This window comes from Protomyctophum parallelum (assembly GCF_964188405.1).
Source record: "Protomyctophum parallelum genome assembly, chromosome: 19".
Taxonomy (NCBI): Eukaryota; Metazoa; Chordata; class Actinopteri; order Myctophiformes; family Myctophidae; genus Protomyctophum; species Protomyctophum parallelum.
This window is the reverse complement of record NC_139717.1, coordinates 38507944-38526880: the sequence shown is the minus strand read 5'-3', so window position 1 is coordinate 38526880 and position 18937 is coordinate 38507944. Positions and strand designations below refer to the sequence as shown.

General features: G+C 42.0%; 1 protein-coding gene across 1 annotated transcript; it reads left to right on the top strand.

The window, feature by feature from the left end:
- The first annotated feature begins 1651 nt into the window (after positions 1-1651).
- On the top strand, positions 1652-16653 carry mideasa (mitotic deacetylase associated SANT domain protein a). The gene is made up of 13 exons (XM_083790727.1): positions 1652-2180; positions 2687-4432; positions 7311-7472; positions 7875-8193; positions 8401-8470; positions 10158-10300; positions 10625-10728; positions 10817-10892; positions 11881-11969; positions 12714-12857; positions 13306-13428; positions 14934-15100; positions 15510-16653. Exons 2-13 carry the CDS (start codon positions 2948-2950, stop codon positions 15796-15798), a joined length of 3171 nt encoding a protein of 1056 aa, XP_083646853.1. The 5' UTR covers positions 1652-2180; positions 2687-2947; the 3' UTR covers positions 15799-16653.
- The last annotated feature ends 2284 nt before the right edge of the window (positions 16654-18937 follow it).

Here is an 18937-nt window from a genome sequence, read left to right as displayed (position 1 = left end):
CCAGACGACCACTCATGCAGGCTACTTTTCTGGGCCCTATTATTGTTTGTTGTGCATGTCTTTGGCCATTTACCTAGGTTTTTGGCCCCCAAAGCAGTCTATTCCCAAACTTCTGCCTCATATTTGGTTTTAATATATTTATAAAATGTAAAAAAAAATCTTCTGGATAATTCCTTACTCGAATGCTCCACGTGAAAAAGGCTATGACCTGACAAAGATGTGACTGATACATCGAAACGCCGTCTCTTTTTTACTTGCACCCTGATAATTAAATAAGGGCTTAAACTGTATGAGTTGCTCCAGTGCCTTCCTTTATCCTTCCACAGTGGCAGCGTGTTTTGATCTCTTATGTAGTCAGACTCGTCGTTGTCGACGATTTGGCCTATCACTGTTTGTCGTCTGCATACTATGATGGTGTTGGAGTCACGTGTGGCTGTGCAGTCATATGTGTACAGTTTTACCCAGGTATAATGATAGTTTGTTATCAGAAAGAGACTGGATTCTGTTTTACCCAGGTGTAATGATAGTTTGTGAGTCAGGTGCTACTGAGTTCAGAACTAAGCTTTTTCAACCTGCAATTTGTCGTTGTCAGAGACCAGCAGGGGGCCGAGTCATCTGCAAATTGCAGTCACATACTGATGTCATGTCCTTTACATACATATATTAGTAACAGTAAAGGCTTCAGTATGTAAAGTAAAGGAACATAGCAGGGGACATATCCCCCTTGTTTTGTTTTGTTTTTTATTTTGTTTTGTTTTGCTTTGCTTTGTTTTGTTTTGTTTGAGCTTTCTTGTTGTTCTGGCTGCTGCAGATGTTAATCAGGGAACATCTCTAGGCTATGCTGTTGAAGGGCCTTCATGTGAAAAATGTATTTAAAAAATGAGATATTTTATGTGGTAGATATTATTTGTTAAAAAAGAATATCTCTATATTTTTTAACAATTGCTAACTGTGTGTTTGTTCAGTAACAGGGATCTCCCCCATCAGATTAGTAAACCATTTTTATCCAATCAGGAGAGAAACCCCCACATTTATCAGCTTCAATTTTATATCAGGTTCCAATTTTGTCTGCTCATTTTTTTCATCATAACTTGTTATCCTGTAGGGAGTTCTCAAGTCTATCGTTATATTGATATTTTAAAAATCACACCACCTTTAATGCACAGCAGGACTTCAGGTTCAAGATTTCCATTTTACTCTAAATAGTCATATAACCATTGCTATTGCCAAGCATTTCCCAATATAACAAACATGCGTAACTTTACACTTCTACCCATAGATAGAGCTATGATATAGCTCTATCGCTATCTATCTATAGGTGCAAGTGGAAAGTTACGCAGTGCAGCTTTAACCCTATGTAGGCTATTTGAAAATAGCCGATCTACAAGCTCACAGACACCCTATGTGCGTTGTGAGCTTGTAGATCTTATCACCTTGAAAAAAAAACCCGATGATGGTCCAAATACATGTTATTTTGGGGGTTCTTGTGAAACCACTGGTTTAGAGAGCTTGAAGTTGACCTCCCGCCTGCGGTTTTACCGGGCGACCATGGAAAGAAAAACAAACGCACACGGATATGGAGATGGGCGTGGTCGAACAATCGGATTGGATAACAGGATGTGAATTGAGCTGTTTTTGGGTGAGGCGAATATGCAATACATTCGTTCGTTGATGCAAAAAGTTCTGCGTGTTTGAGCAGTTTTGCAGCGTTTTAAACACTCTGGATGTACCAACCAGGATCCGTAGCGCCGTAGAAGTTTGTTTTGTACGATATATATATCTGCGAAAACACAAACCTGCGTTGCAACAGGCCGCGTTTTTGCACATTTGACGTTTCTGTGTTTTATTACGGAGAGAGAAAGTTGTGGACATGTTTTCCTGGAAGTTTTCAACTTTACAGATACAGAATGGACCATTGCAACTCTAAACACAGTTTGTACTATTGCATCTGTCACGACTCTGGGATATCTTTTCCGTGGAAATGTGAACCTCGCCCACGTGGGCGCCATATAATAGCGTGATCTAACGTTGGAAGTCGATGGAAAAGTTGCAGCGATCACAAGTATGATTTGTTGCGCACATCTCGACATGGATGTGCACGTACTAGTCGACTTTGATCGCAACTTAAGCGCTTCCCTGGAACTCGTCGTGCGTGATTATCTTTGAGCAACATTGATAAGGTACACTGGCAGTTACAGCTAAGTAAAATGGTGCATTCATCGAACTACATTACTCATAGAAGCTTCCTAATAATAGTAAATATTGCAGATAACTGGCTATCACGCTGGCGAACGCATGCACAAGTCCCCCCTATACTCGTTTCCTGTATTTCTTGTTGTGCCAAATGGCAGCCTTGCACTGTTGCACAGCAGCACACGCCTTGTTGGCTGCTTAGATGTGGAGAGCTTGTGACTCGTCCTGTAATACAACTCTTAACTATGCATGTATACGGCCGAAAATGATACAGTAGGCCTACATTTTCGATCATAGATGTCTAACGTGCACATTGTCGTGGGGGCGCTGCTGTGTGCCAGGGATGCGTCATGCCTTCTGACTTGTACTTTCCTTTTGAGTTAGTTGTTTATGTAAGCTGCCATTTCCTATTAGCCACAGAGGTCAGACAGTCTTGAAACCCTGGAGAGAGAGGGGAATGAAACGGTTTCTAACACCTCCTTTCTCTTACAAGGTCCTGAGGATCAGAGAGAACGATGAAGAACAGCAATCCTCGGATCTGACTGTGGAAGGAGGGGTGTGTGTGCCCCCCACCCTCTGACTTTTCCTTTAGGATTTATATTTCCTCCCAAATACCTCTGCTCTCACAATTAAACACGGCAGAGTAAAAGTTGTCAACCAGTCAGAGACAGTGTAGTCACACTGTTTTGCATTGTTTGCTGGGATAAAGACAGTTTGCTGCGACTCAAAGAATATTGTTATTGTTATTAGTACTATGAGTCTTACTCCTCAACAGAAAGTTAACACAGACAAGAGTGGCAAACCTAGGACTTCAGCCATGAAGGAGCCTGTGCAGCATTCTGGTGAGGTTTATTATGACACGGGAGCTCAGACTTTAGACTCAAGTCACAGTGATGCTGGTAACAGCTCTGGTGTTTTTAATCCAGAGAAAGGGCCCCAAAGTCGGGTTCAGTATCAGCAGGCTGCAGGGAAGTGGATGCACCAGGAACCCATACAGGCCCCTGGATGGTCTCAGGAAACCCCTGGACCAGCCTGGGGGCAGAACTTCGCCCCCTATATGGGTGGGGTCAACAACATCAGAGGCCAAATGCCATTCCATAAAGGAGGCCACGATGTTACTGGAGTACTGCAAATGGGGGGAGAGAATCAGCCACTAGGATCTGTGGAGGTTTACAGGGAGGCCCCTCAGGCCCATGGCCAGGCTCCGGTGAGGGGTGGCCTCGAGTGGGACCAGCATGCTGCAGCTGCAATGCGGCAGGCTCAGCTCCAGGCCTATCAGCAGCAGGGTCATAAAGGTGTTGACCTCCCGGGTCAGCCCCATGCCCCTTCCCACACTATGCCTGCGTCCATGTTGCAACCGTTTCCGTTGGCGTTTGGGCCCACTAAACCACAACAACAGCAGCTCCCTCCTGGGTATTACCCTGTGTTCCAGAGCAACAAGGCAATGCCCAACGTGGGCTACAACGAGCAGACTAAAACTCAGCACCAGCTACTACACCAGATGCAGCCACACCAAATGCACCATCAACAGCAACTGCAGCAACAGCACCACCATCAACTACAGCAGCAGCATTTGCAGCAGCAGCAACAACAGCAACACCAAATGCAACAACATAAAATCCAGCAGCAGCAGCAGCTGCAGCAGCAAATGCAGCAACAATATCACCACCAGCAACAGCTACAGGAACGGAGGCAACAAATGCATCAAATGCAACAGCTGCACTCACAAAACCTGCAGCAACAAGATACGACACAACTTCAACTGCAACAAAAGCAGCAGCAAAGCCAAAACATGCCGACTTACCAACCGCCTGAACCCTGTCCAACTGACACCAGCCCTCAGAAGGAAAACGTTCAGTCGGTGGGCACTACGGCGCAGCAACGTCAAGCAGAGAGCCAACTCGATGATCCATCAGCCATGTCAGACCCGTGCACAGAGAAGGCCTCTTCAAATCCCCCGGAGCACTCCGAGGCACCGGCTGTCGGTCCCCGGCGCTCGCGTCGCCTTTCAAGGGACGGGCAGTCTCCACTGGGCCCCCCGAACGTCACCCCTTGGGCTCAGGCCTCAAAGGAGCCCCTGTCCTCCCAGAATGGGCTAGGAGGAGCAGAGGCCCAAGTGACAACGGGAGGGGTTATCCAGAGCACCCGCAGGAGGAGGCGCACATCCAAAGAGGTCAACCTGGAGACTCTGGCCCAGAAGGCATCAGAAATGGAGACCCTTCCTAACAAGGGTACCAAGGTTAACAAAATCATCATATACCACTAAATACTACTGATCACTGTCTATAAGTATAATATGTGCCTACTCAGTGCAACAGCAATCCAAGTTTGACTATAATTTATTTGAAAAGGAATGGCCATGTTAGCTAGTTTAGCAGGTGTGAACTGACAAGGGGAGCTGATTATATCATTTACATAGTTGCCATGCTCCTATACAAAGAGGAAGAGATTAGTTTCTATGCAGAACTTCCCTGTTGCTTTGCCCTTTCCTAAATCTGTTAAATGGATTTTTAAAATTCTACATTTAATTATCTGCAGCTGTCACGTTGCAACTGCTATTGTCTCACTGTTTCATGTGTATACACATAGTTTCCCCTGTACGGCGTGCAATAGATACTGGTATAACCTGAAAAGCTGCTATTATTGAAGATACTTCATTTTGCATATATTGCTCTCATTTTACTTGTGGGAGAAATGTGATATTTGTAACCTTGATTCTCTCATGATTTATGTTGATGCGGCACACCCAATAGAAACTTAAGAAATGGCTGCATGTGTTTCCACAATAGTTCAACTTATGACTGAGAAGACTGACACAAAGACAGCAAACTGAGCAAAGTACTAAAGTAGGCAAAATAAGTCAAATATGTTCTATTTGGGGTTTTTTTTTGTATTTGAACATGCAGCACTCTTGACAAAATAAGGCTTTTCATGTGCAGTAACAGCAGAGCGTCCATGCTGGGTGTACTGTTGAAGCCACTGCAAGTCTGCACACCTCCACATTCCTCAGGCTCTACCAAGTCATTCAGCAGAACTAGGGAGGGGCTGCACACTCTCACTCCCACACTGGTCAGCTGGCTCTAAACAGACTGGTATTCACAACCCCAAGCTGTTGTATTTTAGTCACCAGTAGCACACTTAGTTGGGCAATAACATTACAGTATAGAGCGTCACAGTCCCTCCCCCTTTCAGAACAACGAACGGCCCAGGAAATGAAATGCAATGCATTCTGACCATAGGATTTTCTTTAAGTATTTATTTAAAGACGGTTACGCCGCGGACAAAGCCAACTCGGATCGTGACAAATCATGACAATGAACACAATGTTTTGGGCCGATCAAATCATTTATAAGAAGAAAAACTAAACAAATAGTGTTTTTATAGTGCCTTTATTTTCTTCTTTCTAATGATTTGATCGGCCCAAAATATTGTGATCATTGTCATGATTTGTCACGATCCGAGTTGGCTTTGTCCGCGGCGTAACCGTCTTTAAATAAATACTTAAAGGTATATTCAGTGATTTCACTTAATTCAAATATCACTTATTTTTTTGTTTTGTTGTGATAATCCTCCCTACTATAGAGTGTGCTGGCCATATAAGGAGTTCCTCCCTGTCCCCAGTTAACCCCTGGGGGTCAAAAAACCTTAGGTTTCGTTTTTGACTCTCTATCCTGATTGGACGAAAGGCTGGGTCCCACAGCCAAAAACGAAACCTAAGGTTTTTTGAGTGAAATCACTGAATATACCTTTAAAGAAAATCCTATGGTCAGAATGCATTGCATTTCATTTCCTGGGCCGTTCGTTGTTCTGAAAGGGGGAGGGACTGCGCCGCTCTATACTGATTAATTGATTATTAAATCCATTATTAAATTGATCTATATAGTTTCATAATTCTAACTCACTAACAGCACAAACGGAATTCCCAACGTTTACTACGATGGCCATTATATAATCAATTTGATCTGCAATGACAGAATAGGTGTGTATGAATTAACACCTTCTAAAAACCACATAGTTGACCGGGGTCCCCCATTGCGTAATTTGTCAGCTCCTTTTTCCTTCTATTCTACACCAAATCTCTTTGCCGAAAATAGCTGATCTACAAGCTCACAACATTCTCGCAATGCATTGTCAAATTTGTCAGCTTGTATATCTGCTATTTTCACCTCATGTCCACCCCAGGATAGGGACTCTTGCGTTCATGTGGTTAAATCGGAAGCACAGCTTGGATAACTGTCACTATCTGATCCTGAATCTCCAACAGACTCTGCTTCATCAAAGCTCTGAAGCTTTGCTAAATCCTATGATAGTTTTCAGTCCTGTTGAGCTTATTTTATTAAAATGTATAGTTGGTTTCCAATTAGTTCAATTTAGGTTTATACTTGGCAACTCTCCACCTCCGTTTTCTTTTTTTTAAATTTATTTTAGCAAGAACAGCTTTATAGCATAAAAGAAAAAAAAATTCCCCTAGGAAACGGACACCTGAAATCATAATATAACAGTAATTATGACCATAGCCATTCAAGGTAGAAATACTACGGTAATAGTAATTAAATCAAAGAGCAATATTAAAATAAAATATTCACACCGTTAAGTCAGTTTTATTATAACGAAGCTATTGCACTGCAAAATTTAAAAATAGAATTACTGCCCTGGCCTTAAAAGTTATATTTATTACTGAAGGAGGAGAGGACACTGGAGCAGCACGGACATTTAGAGACTTTTATTAGGTGCCAAGTACAGAACGACGTTTCGACCTTGCGGTCTTCATCAGAGTCATTATATTTATTACTATATCATTTGTGTGCCCTCATTTCAAAATATCGGTACAGTAGGGGTAGTAGTATTCCATACCCTCAAATATATAAATGTCAGATCTGCAATCTCACATTTGTATTTCCGCTATGAATAAACATGTAGTTTGAGTTTTTGAGTTGCCAAGTGAGTAATCCAATCCACTCCAAAATCAGTTTAGTGACATGTCAAATAGCCCTGGTGCTGACTCCATATAATTTTAAATAAACGATGTTTACTGAATTTTCCTTTGTACATCGCCATTTTCTTTCTCAACCCAGTGACCCATGTAATCTCGTCTTCCTTTCTTTGTCCACGTGCAGGAGGAGCCCCTGGTAATACCAGTGTCTGTGCCAGTGCATGGGAGTCCACCAGGTCCCTGCCCTCAGAGTGAGCATCCTCCTGCTCAGCATGACCACAAGCCCTCCGTCATTGTGGCTCGTCGCCGTTCACTTAAAAACCCCCATTCGGAGAACATTGGCAAGGTTGGTTCTATAAGGATATAGATATATATACATTTTGTAGGTCGCTAGCCCCTCCTATGGTTAGCTTTCTGGGTTTGTGTAAAGTAACACAAACAAGTACCGGTATATATTGAAGATAAAAGTGAAGGCGGTGAATTGAGGAAGCAAATTGTGATTGGCCAGAATGAGATGTATGATGATAAGAGCGCCCCTCACTTCACATGGGTGTGATTATTATCTATTTGGCTCCTATTGACATATGTTTTCAATGTTTTCTACAAACACATGTTTTTAAAAGGTTGATTTAGACTAGAGTCACCAGTAACTGAGTTTATCTCCTGCCCCTAAGTCTGATCAGTTTAGTCTTCCTCAGAAACGCTTGCCTACTTGACATTCTTTGAAACATCTCTTACTCTGCACTAGGACGAGGATGACGATGGAAGGTCCAAATTCAAGCGCCGGCCACGACCTGAGCCCCTCTTCATCCCTCCGCCAAAACCATCATCGTTCATCGCTCCCTCAGTCTACTCCAGCATCACTCACTACCAGAGCCACCTGCGCTCTCCGGTGCGCCTTCCGGATCATCCCCTCGTCCCCTATACACCTCCGCCAATCCTGTCTCCTGTGCGTGAAGGCTCGGGACTCTTCTTCTCCACCTTCTTGTCTAACATAGCTGCAGGCAACCAGAGCCTGCCACCACCAGCTACGCCCAAGTCTGCTGTGCGAAGCCTCCTGCGCTCCAGTAGGTGTCACCGTCGCCCTTCTTGTATCTCATGGCTAATGGCTATGCAGTCAAATCCTCAATGTTAATTGAATTCTAAGAGTTTACATTCTGTTGTACGCATTCAACGTTAAATTAAGACTCAGGATTTACGGTGCATGTGCAATTGTGCATATTACTTAAATGTTCTTGGAGAGTGTCTCTAAAAGGGCTCTTGTTCTTTTTCAGCCAGTTCAGCAGACCTCACACCTCCAGTCCTGCCCTTGATCACTGACGCTGCCCCTGTGTGTTTTGAACCGTGAGTACTATCCACACTTGTTTTCTGTGGTTGAAAATGTCTTCCTGGACTGGATACACGGACGCAGAGTAAAATTAAGACATTGACTTGTTACTGTACATTATCTGATCGCAATTCTGCACCATATAATAAGAATTGGTATTCACTCACCTACAATAACTTAGTATTCTGATTGTGGTGTCTTTATCTCTGTAGTAGTATAGGTTCAAATGTCTCTTTGTCACTCTTCTTGTGGATACTCTTTTCAATCTTTTGGTGCAACCACTTCATTACGGAGTTTTGTGTGTCTCTGGGTCTGTCTCTGGCTGCCTGCCTGGGTCTGTCCGAGCACGAAAATAGCGTTCGTTCAAAAAGTGTCACTGTTGCGCAGCCACACACACACACACACACACACACACACTGTATATATGATGGTTTCGGGTGTCACAGTACAGTACAGTAGAGGGACCCCCACACAGTAAAGGTGGTTGCACACTGGACGTGTTTTTCTGTCGGAAAACCGACAGAAAAACGGCACTAAGCCCAACTCGGCCCCTGGGCCTGATGGCCTTAGAGGTAGAGTGTTGAAAGAAAATGTTCATGAACTTAAAGGTATTGTGTTGATGCTATTCCAGTATTTGCTTGACTCTCTAACAATGCCCAACTTATGGAAAATGTCTTGTATTGTGCCTCTCCCCAAGAAGCCTGGAGCCACTGAACTAAAAGACTTCAGGCCCATTGCTCTTACTTCCATTTTGGGAAAATGTTTTTAAAGAGTTATAAGCAGACAAATCACAGCGATGGTTTCTAACAGCTTAGATCATCTCCAATTTGCTTATAAAAGTCAGAGAGGAACGGATGATGCAACTATCAGCCCGTTTAACACCCTGTCAAAGCATCTCCAAGTCCCCTCCCACTTTGCAGAAGGGGGACACAGTGGGGGAGGAAGCATACAGAGTACATCTCTTCAGAACTGGTGCGATAAAAGCTCCTTAGGGATCAATGTGACAAACAAGATAACTTGTCATTCATGAAAAGGAACCTGTGCAGTCCATTACAATTGGTGGACAAATAGTGGAGGTAGTAGACACTTTTAAATACATATATTGACAGCAAACTCAATTTCAGTGAAAATACTGACTAGATTAAAAAAAACTTGTAACCAACCTACTACGCAAGCTCAACTCCTTTAGAGTGAGCAAACGTATCATGGAAACAGTCTATAAAAACCTGATCATGGCAATCTAAATGTAAAAGGAAGAAGCAAGCTCCAGCGAATAACGAACCTAGCCTCAAAAATCATTGGGAAGAGACAGAAACAATTAGGCTGTATCTACAAGGAGGTACTTTGTAAAAAAGCTGTCAAGATAGCAAACGACCCCTCTCATCCACTCTGCAGGGAGTTCGAACTACTTCCCTCTGGTAGACGGTACAAAGTACCAAAAGATTACCGTAACATTTTAAAAAATGCATTCATACCAAATGCCATTAAGGCACTAAATGATACCACGTCTCGCTAGATTTGCTGTTTTTGCCACTGTTGTCCTGCACTTTTTTGCCATGAGAAAATAATTGTGTAAGTGTTGCTTTTGTTGTAACTGTTTGTTTTTTACTGTTTACCAAAGACAAATTTCCACACGTGGACAATAAATGAAACTAACTAACGAACATCCTTTTTAATATTTGTCTTGGATTTGGACTCGACCAGGCGGATCAACATTGGCCAGCAGTACCAGGCCGAGGTTCCAGAGCTGAGGGGGCGTGATGCCACTCAGTTTGACCTGCACAAGGCCGACATGGTGTGGTTGCCTTTGGAGGAATCCCATCTCAAGTGCGGGGACCAGCAGAACAGTGAGTGTCTTGTATTTCATTAACCACTTAGTGTGCTACTATTTCTCTTAAAGGTCTAATCTGAGATTGTATGGAGCAATGATTTTCAATCATTTGTAGATACCGGTATGAGTGAAATCGAAATCTGCCCCAATTACAGCAAATACTATGTAATAATAATTAAGAACTGTTGTCTATTGTTTAATGTTTAGTCCTTCTATCTTTAGCTGAGACAATCAACTAAAGAATAAAACAGGGTGGTGGTGGTTTGCATAACAGAACTCTTTAACTGTCTTCTGAACTTAATATTCCTTAAAAATATCTTATTTTCTCTACATACTGTAGTGGAGCATATGATGAGCTTGGCTTGTTCCAGTGTGCTCCATGGTGGAGGAACCAATCAGGAGCTGGTTCTACACTGTATGCATACATGTGGGGGTGACATCCTGGTGAGTATACTGACTCAAAGTTCAGTCGGTCAATTACAACAAGCCTTTTTGGCACTCTTGTTTGTGACGGAATCATGTTGATTTCTAGGAGACATTGAGACTTTTGATGATTGGAGAACGTGTCTTCCCCAAAGGTCATCACCTGTCAAATTATCACTACTCAGGTGAGGGACAATTAACACTTTTAAATGTTGAAGATGAATTTACTGTTTGTAAATTTGCCATGTTGTGGCTTTATATATTCACCCTTGTAACCAGACATCCAGACCACTTTCCCCCTTTCTTTGCCCACATGCATCACACAGCAGGTGCCCCTTATACCTCCATGAGGTGCACTGTTTACAACAAAGCCAGGTGTAGAATAAATGTATACCTCAAGAAGCCCACGATAGCCTGTACAACCAAAACCAAAAAATGCTGTAATTCTTTGGTTTCAACTGCACATCTACACTGTTTAATAAAGCCATGTCTTACTGTACCTGGCTGGATTAGTGCACAGACCCTCAAAGCTGGATATAGGAGGGGCTAGCGCCCCCTCAAATGTCTCACATGGTACTATTACTTTACACATGATTTACAGTTAGATGTGTCAACCATCCCCTTCTGGATCATCAGGTTTTATGATATAAACAGTAGAATGATTTCTTCTGACAAGGCAGATGACGCAGGAAGGCACAGGCATAAACAACATTCATCAAATATCTTAACCTCTTTGATAGGCCTCATCGCTTGTGCATGCAATCCTGTCAGCTGTAATTCCAGGCGTGAGCTGTTTATGGAGTTGAATTGCATTCAGTGCAGAAAAGTTTGGTTTGCCAGCGTACTGTGAGGATTTCACTTTGCAGTTTGTATATCCTGTCTAGAACGGATACTGAAATGTGTGTGTGCATGCGTGTGTTGAAATGAATGGATTCAGTAAGCAGCTGGATATGAGCGCTATGCTGTAAATGGATGAGAGTGGCTTCCCGCTGTGCAGCCCCTCTTGGTCAAATCTTTGTATTCGATCTGTCTCTCAACTACAGTACATGTTTTGGATTACTTGGACAAATACTATTCAGCCACCAGCCAATAAGGGGGCTGCAGCCAGGCCATCCCTAAAGTTCCCGCAGTTATGCATGCTGACACAGAAGTTTGTGTCTGATTTACACTCAGGTTCAGATTGTTGGACTCCATCAGAGAAGCGCTACTTCAACAAAGGCATCTCTGCCTACAGGAAGGACTTCATTAAGGTGCAGAAATTGGTACGCTGATTCCTTACTGTAAAGTACCTTACTGATACTTGCTTCTGCCCATTGCATTGTTGTTTTCATGTAAAATGTAGATGCAGTCATAAGTCAAGATCATAAAACGCATCTTTAAAGGAGAATTCCGGACAAGCTGTTTTCTTACACGTTGACCCTAGTGAGTCAACACATGGAATTCAATGGCCCAAACCACACCAAAGGGTAAAGATGGTTTTAGCGTTAACTCCATGCATCCGTTTTGACCCAAGGAGTTGCATGGTGACCCTTTGGTGTGGTTAGGGCTTTAATCTGAATCCGAGAATGAGTGGTACAGGTGAAAAAAAATGCATAACTCCATCCCCAGCCCACCGCAGCTCTGAGTCTGTGCAATGGGTTTAACGACACAACGGCAGCCCATTTGGGAGTTGGGACAAAAAAACACTATGGAGAGTTGTGTGGCATTATGACAAAATGCCACACGAAATGCCACGAAATTTCAAGCGATCAAAATAAGCGATTCAGCGTTAAGCACACAGTGCACCATCGGAGCTGCGGTGGGCTCGGGAAGGAGTTATGTAATCTTGGATATAACATCAGATCAAGCTAAGAAAACGGTTGGTCTGGAATTCTCCTATTAACACAGCACTTAACATTATTGTAAGAGCAAGAAAACTACATTTGCATACAAACAGTAAAATCTAGTGTTAATTTAACTGCAAAAAAATAATTTCTTTTTTTTGTATACATGTTATTCAAACTTAGGTGGAGACCAAGACTGTGGCTCAGTGTGTAGAATTCTACTACACGTATAAGAAACAGGTGAAGATCGGTCGCAGTGGGACTCTGACTTACGGTCCTTCAGATTCACCTGAGGAGAAGAGCACAGAGGCAGTGGTGGATATCAAGGTAGATTAGTTTTGTTGGTTTTATCTTCACAATTGTTACCACAATTGATAATTATTACTGGTAGGACGGTGGTTATGCTTTATAATTTTGATCCAAAATGTGACTACATACCATAAGTGTCTGTATATTTTACCATCAAATACTCTTAACTAAACGGGTGAATTTTAATTTCAAAACTATGAGCCGGTGCTCAGCCTTTTAAAATACATTTCAACTATGAAGGTTCTGAGAGCAGATCAATAGACGGGAATTATTTAAACGATTAATTTAATTCATGCATTTGTATAACCACCTGGATTTTCTCTCAAATAACTAAATCTCTAGACCTCGACTACTGTGGAATGCCCCAGGGCTACTACCTACTACTATCCTGTCCAAAAGGAATTTGTTGCAACCGTATATAATATCTTCTTTACTGAATAAAGATTTATGTTTTCCAAAATGTCAGAGTTCTCAATCAAAGTTGACCCAAGGAGAGGTGGAGGGAGATGGTAAGAAGGAGGATTCAGGCGACCAGAACCACGATGTCAACTTGGCCAGTGTGACTCATTCACTGAAGGTTCATGACTATGTAAGTATTTCACCTTGACCGGTAAATGTTTGTTATTGGACCAATTTACACTGGGAGACATTTTATTTGTATCTCATAGTTGACATCTGGCCACAATGGCCATGAGTAAATTACCTACACAGAATTCCGAACACACTCACAGCTATGTATCAGTTGCTGTAGTTGGTATACGACAGGGAAAAATATATTCTTATTTCTCAGATAATGTTTATTTTATTATACCTTGCTACAGCTGGACCGTGTTCAAATACAACCTGACTACCGGAGGCCTTTTGTTCCATGTCACCTTCTCTCTCTCCTGCCTTTCCTGTCTCTACTTACTGTCAAAATACAACAGATAATGCAAAGTCATACCAGTGGCGTAGCCAGGATTTTCATTTTGGGTTGGAATAATGTCAGCACGGGAGAGGGAGACACGGGTCTATTGTATTGAGAAAGGGCTATATTGCACCGTAATACAAGAAAAGGGAACGTGTATAAAATATGCTGCAATATACCGCATTTTAATGCGACTATAATCAATTTTAGAATTATTAATTCTCAAGAAGCACAGTAGGTTGGACAACAAGATGAATGATAAATGCAAACATGTCCTACACAAAATATTGCTCACAACAGCAAACAAAGTTAAAGCAAAAAATAATGTCCAATCTAAATTGTAATGACAATGGAGCAACCGAGGTATCACCAAAAAGACTACTAAAATGTATTTTTACACAATGGGAGTTATTGTCATAACTTGCATTATATATTTGTAATTTTTTACCATTTTTTTCGTGGAGCCATAAATACCACCTCTCAGTCAGAAATCTACTGGTTAAAAATCCCTAAAGAACTGCTTTGACTAATGTCTGGTATGGTAGTAATAAAGCTATGATGTTTTTAAAAGTTATTTTTGGGGGCATTTTCAAGCCTTTGTTTGGTAGCGACAGTGGAGAGGTATAGATAGAGAGATGGGGAAGGACATGGCAGCAGAGGACTTCGGGTCAGATTTGCATAGGACGGCCGCAGCAATGAGTGAGTTTGAGCTCTACCAGGTGCACCCCATTAATAAAGCTAAGCTGGTTGGCGAAAGGGCCTTTCTGTGTGGAGTTTGCATGTTCTCCCTGGGTAGTACCCTCACAAAAAAATCATGCAGTAATCCTGGTCGCTAAACTGCCTAACCCTGACAGCAGGGGGTGCCTGATGGAGGGGGAAGGAACTGGTCGGTGTTCCTTCCATGTGCTACATCCAACCGGGGAAACATCCAACCCCCTGTCAGGTGCAAAGAACCGGCTTGGACGCTCATGCATTGAAGGAAGCATGAGGTCAGTCTGTTGCTCTCCCCAGGTTGGTGGAGGGTGTGTAGAGCCTAGGATCACATTAGATAATTGACATTGGGGGAAATATGGGTTGCAAAATCGTGGGATAAAAATGAGGAGAGAAAATAAAATAAAGCTAAGCTACGCTGTTAAAAGTTTTTAAACTAGTTGGTGTGCCGAAATAAAACATGTCTGATGCTGTAGGCTGGACCGGCGCCAGTGCTGAAAGAACAGAGTTCTGCAAATAAGGAGTCAACGGCCCTCTCGGCACCTCGTAAGCCTCGTCCCGAATCCGCAGGAAAGAAGATCAAAGCCCCACCGAAGCCCTCACAGAACCCTGAGGGAGTGTTTCCATGCAAGAAGTGTAGCAGGTTTGTGTGTTTTTAAGCATTGGTGACTTTGTTAGAGCAGCATAATTAATTAAATGTAATAATTAAATGAATTAATATATAGACTGATGTATCTGATTACATATATACACAGTAAAATAATAAGTAAAGATTAATCCTGAAAGTGGACTTTCTTTTTTTAAAAGGTCATATTTTTACAGTTTCAAATTTAAACTTTACTGTGAACTGTTAAGTAACTTTTTTAAATACAGGCGGCACTGGATTCGCCATTATTTTATTTTATTGTGAATATGCCTTCCTTTTAATTAAGAATTTCGAGAACAAATGCTATACAAATAACAAATGCTATAATAAAAGAATATAATGCGGATTGAATGTTCCTTTTTTTTAAATTAATCTGTGTATTGTAATTCATCCCCCTCAACTCTAGGGTATTCTACAAAGTGAAGAGCCGCAGCGCCCACATGAAGAGCCACGCTGAACAAGAGAAGAAGGCCGCAGCGCTGCGCCAGAAAGAGCAGGAGGAGCGCGCGGTGGCCGCGGAGGCGGCCGCGGCCGCAGCCGCGGCCCTGGCCAGGAAACTGAAGGCGGCAGCCATAGGGGCCGATGGGAATATGGGCGGTAATGGAAACGGAGTGACTGAGGCGGCGGCGGCGGAAGGCAGTAGCCAGGACGAATCCTCAGAGGAGGAAGATGAGAATGATGAGGACTGGCACTGAGAAAATAAACAGAAGCTGTCTGGGGGGGGGATAAAGGATGGGGGGAGGAGATACTGAATTGGAGAGTGAGATGAGAGATGTGGTCCCGTCCCTCCTACGGACAACGGTGTGACCGCGAGAATCGGCACTAAAAAAGTGGAATCTCATTTTTCAGCTTCTTGCGTCTTCCAGTTAATAGTTCACGCTTTGTCGCCAGGCTGATACTGGTGTCATTTGACAGGGTGTGTCTGCAGGTCCCTGTCTGCTTTTCTAACGTCTGCCAGGGAATCACACTCCAGATTTTTTAGACAGATTTGTATGTTTTAGCTTTTACAACAACAAAAAATATATATATTTATATTTTGTAAATGCACATCTACTGTATGTATGCTACTGTTTGCTATTTTTGGCATTTTTTTGTATCGCTTATTTAATTGAACATCGAAATAATATACTTTTTCACTGTATGGATACACTTTGATGGTTCTTTGATATTCTGTATATAATCTGTAAGTATCTATAATCAGAGGGTGTCTGTTTTGCAATATCATGTCTCGATCAAAGCAGTCTTTCAACTTTATACCAACAGCCTTTTAAAATGGAGATTGTATAACAACACATTTAAATTGTTTACTTTTCTAAAGAAAATTATATTATGATATTGATATTATTTACGGATTGTCATTTAATCTTTAGGTCAGTTGCATGTTTGTTTTTCATTTGAGGGACCTTTACAATGAATTTATTGTGTATAAAAAGAAAAGTATATATGACATTTCATATATTTATATTATACTGCAATTGCAATGATTTCGGTCGTATACAATCTTTTTTTGTCTATTGTGACTTGGAAGAGTATTAAAAAGTCCAGCTGTTCTCGAGTGTAAATCATATTTATTTTTTGGAAAATGCAGTTCATGACTTTTGCCAGTAGGTGGTGCCCGGGTAGTGGTTCAAAGTGTTTCAGGGAATTTCACTTAATGGTGATGTATAATTTATAGGCTGTATTTTACTTCACCATTCCATTGCTTTTGCCTATACACATATGTGTGTAGATATGCATGTAGTGCACACACACAGCCATCAGTCAAATGGTGTGTTGGCATAGATCTGTATTGACATGACTACATCCGATAATCTACTCTGGGTGGCCTATCTTCTATTTTCACTTATTTTAAATACAATTAAGGGACAGGCCTTTTCTGCTGACCCCCCCCCCTTGTACATCTTCAGATTGGAGGGTGTGGTTGTGATATATGGCCCTGATTATTGGTGACATAACCCAGGCCTTTAAAAGCCTGCTCAGTAATGGGCAGTGGTGGGCAGCCTGCATACTGCACTTAACCCATTCTGAACGGGCACCCATTTTGGTGTCAGCATCATGTTGTGCTTTAGCTATTGAAAAATAGCAGATCTACAAGCTCATATCGCGCCACCGAGTGGCGCGATACGAGCTTGTAGGTCTGCTATTTTTGAAAAAAATCGAAGAACGACTGACATTTTTAGAATCTGATCTCAGGTCAGAATGGGTTCATCAGACCAGTGTGTGTCCGGCGGAAACCTCGTATGAATCTGATCTCAGGTCAGAATGGGTTAAGAGATGAGAGATGAGGCATACAGTACGCCCTGGCCCTGAAGAGAACAGAGTGCCCCAGGCTCCATCTCACACTCATCATCCCATAAGTTGGACTGTGACAGCAATAATTACCTTTCCTGAATAGCTGAACTGGAAGGACAGAGGAGGGAGAGGCTTGGACACCATAACTACTCTAAATTTTAAAACGTGGGCCGATTTGACTGGGCTGGTCACGAAAAGGTGAACAAAGGTACTAGGGGGACGCAATACTGAGTTGCACAATTTTTGAGGTGCCTTAATGGGGTTTAAAAATCCATCATAAACGTCATTATTTTTTTTATTTTTTTTAAGATATTTTTTTGCGGCTTACGCCTTTTATTGATTTTTGAAGGGACAGACAGTAGGCTGACAGGAAACGGGAGAGAGATGGGGGGATGACATGCAGTAAAGGCCGTGTCGGGTCCGGGAGTCGAACCCGCGGCACACTGCGACTGGATTACCAGTCCGGTGCCCAGACCGTTACGCTACGGCCTGGGCCATAAACGTCATTATTGACGCAACATGGTGGACATCTTTAGAGGTCAGTGAGCGTATTTCAGTGAAAGAACAAGTGCAACTATTTATTAATTATATACGTTATACAATTTATAGGCTACTTGGTTAACTACTTAAGCTTATATACTTTGCTGCAACACAAATGGAGAAATTAGTTCACAATTTATATTTTTATCCCTCGCTTTTGCTTGTTTAGTTTATTTTTTGTGTGCTTATAAATGCATGCCCAAAATAAGAATGCCAGGTTGAAAGTGATTAAGCAGTTCTAGTAACGGTGATTCTATGACCTCATGGGGACTATGGGGGAATTAATTCCAAACAAAACGTGGTTATTAATCCTGAAAAGCTGACATTTCAGATAAGCAAAGTTTTCACCACACAGCACTGATGCGACTGGCAATGCAAGTCTTTCTACCCATGCTGGCAGAGCACAGCATGTTTTTTCTTTAGGCATATTCTTCTGCCATGGCTCTGTATAATAATAATAATACAAACTTTGTATAGAACCTTTTATACATGCATGTAATTCAAAGTGCTTACGACACAACAATAACAAGTCATCATTCATACTTCAATAATAACTTTTGCCTCAATCATAAAACACAGAGATATGCAGAACATTTCAAGTTGAACATGTGCTAACTATAGAGAACTAGCTAGTTTAAAGCAGTAGCTGCTTTTTTGTATGGTTTGGAGATGCTAAAATAATGCTATCCTGGCATGCAAGTACTCGCCCTCTTTCAAAGGTTGCTGGAATTTAAGTGACTTCCATGATGACTCAGTACAAATGTATGCACTTGCTGTATTTGCAAACACACTGACAGGGCTTAAAGTTCTCAGTCCTGGGGACTGATTTCAGTCCTGAGGATTTCATAGGGGTCATTTAATGGCATCAGTGCAGATTTGCAAAAAATCTTTTTCAGTCTTTGGATTATTTTTGGCTTTAAGCCCTGCACACACAGCAGAGTTCTGTGATGCAACAGAGAACCCAATCACAATCAATCAGTTCTTTTGTAGTGGAAATGCTAC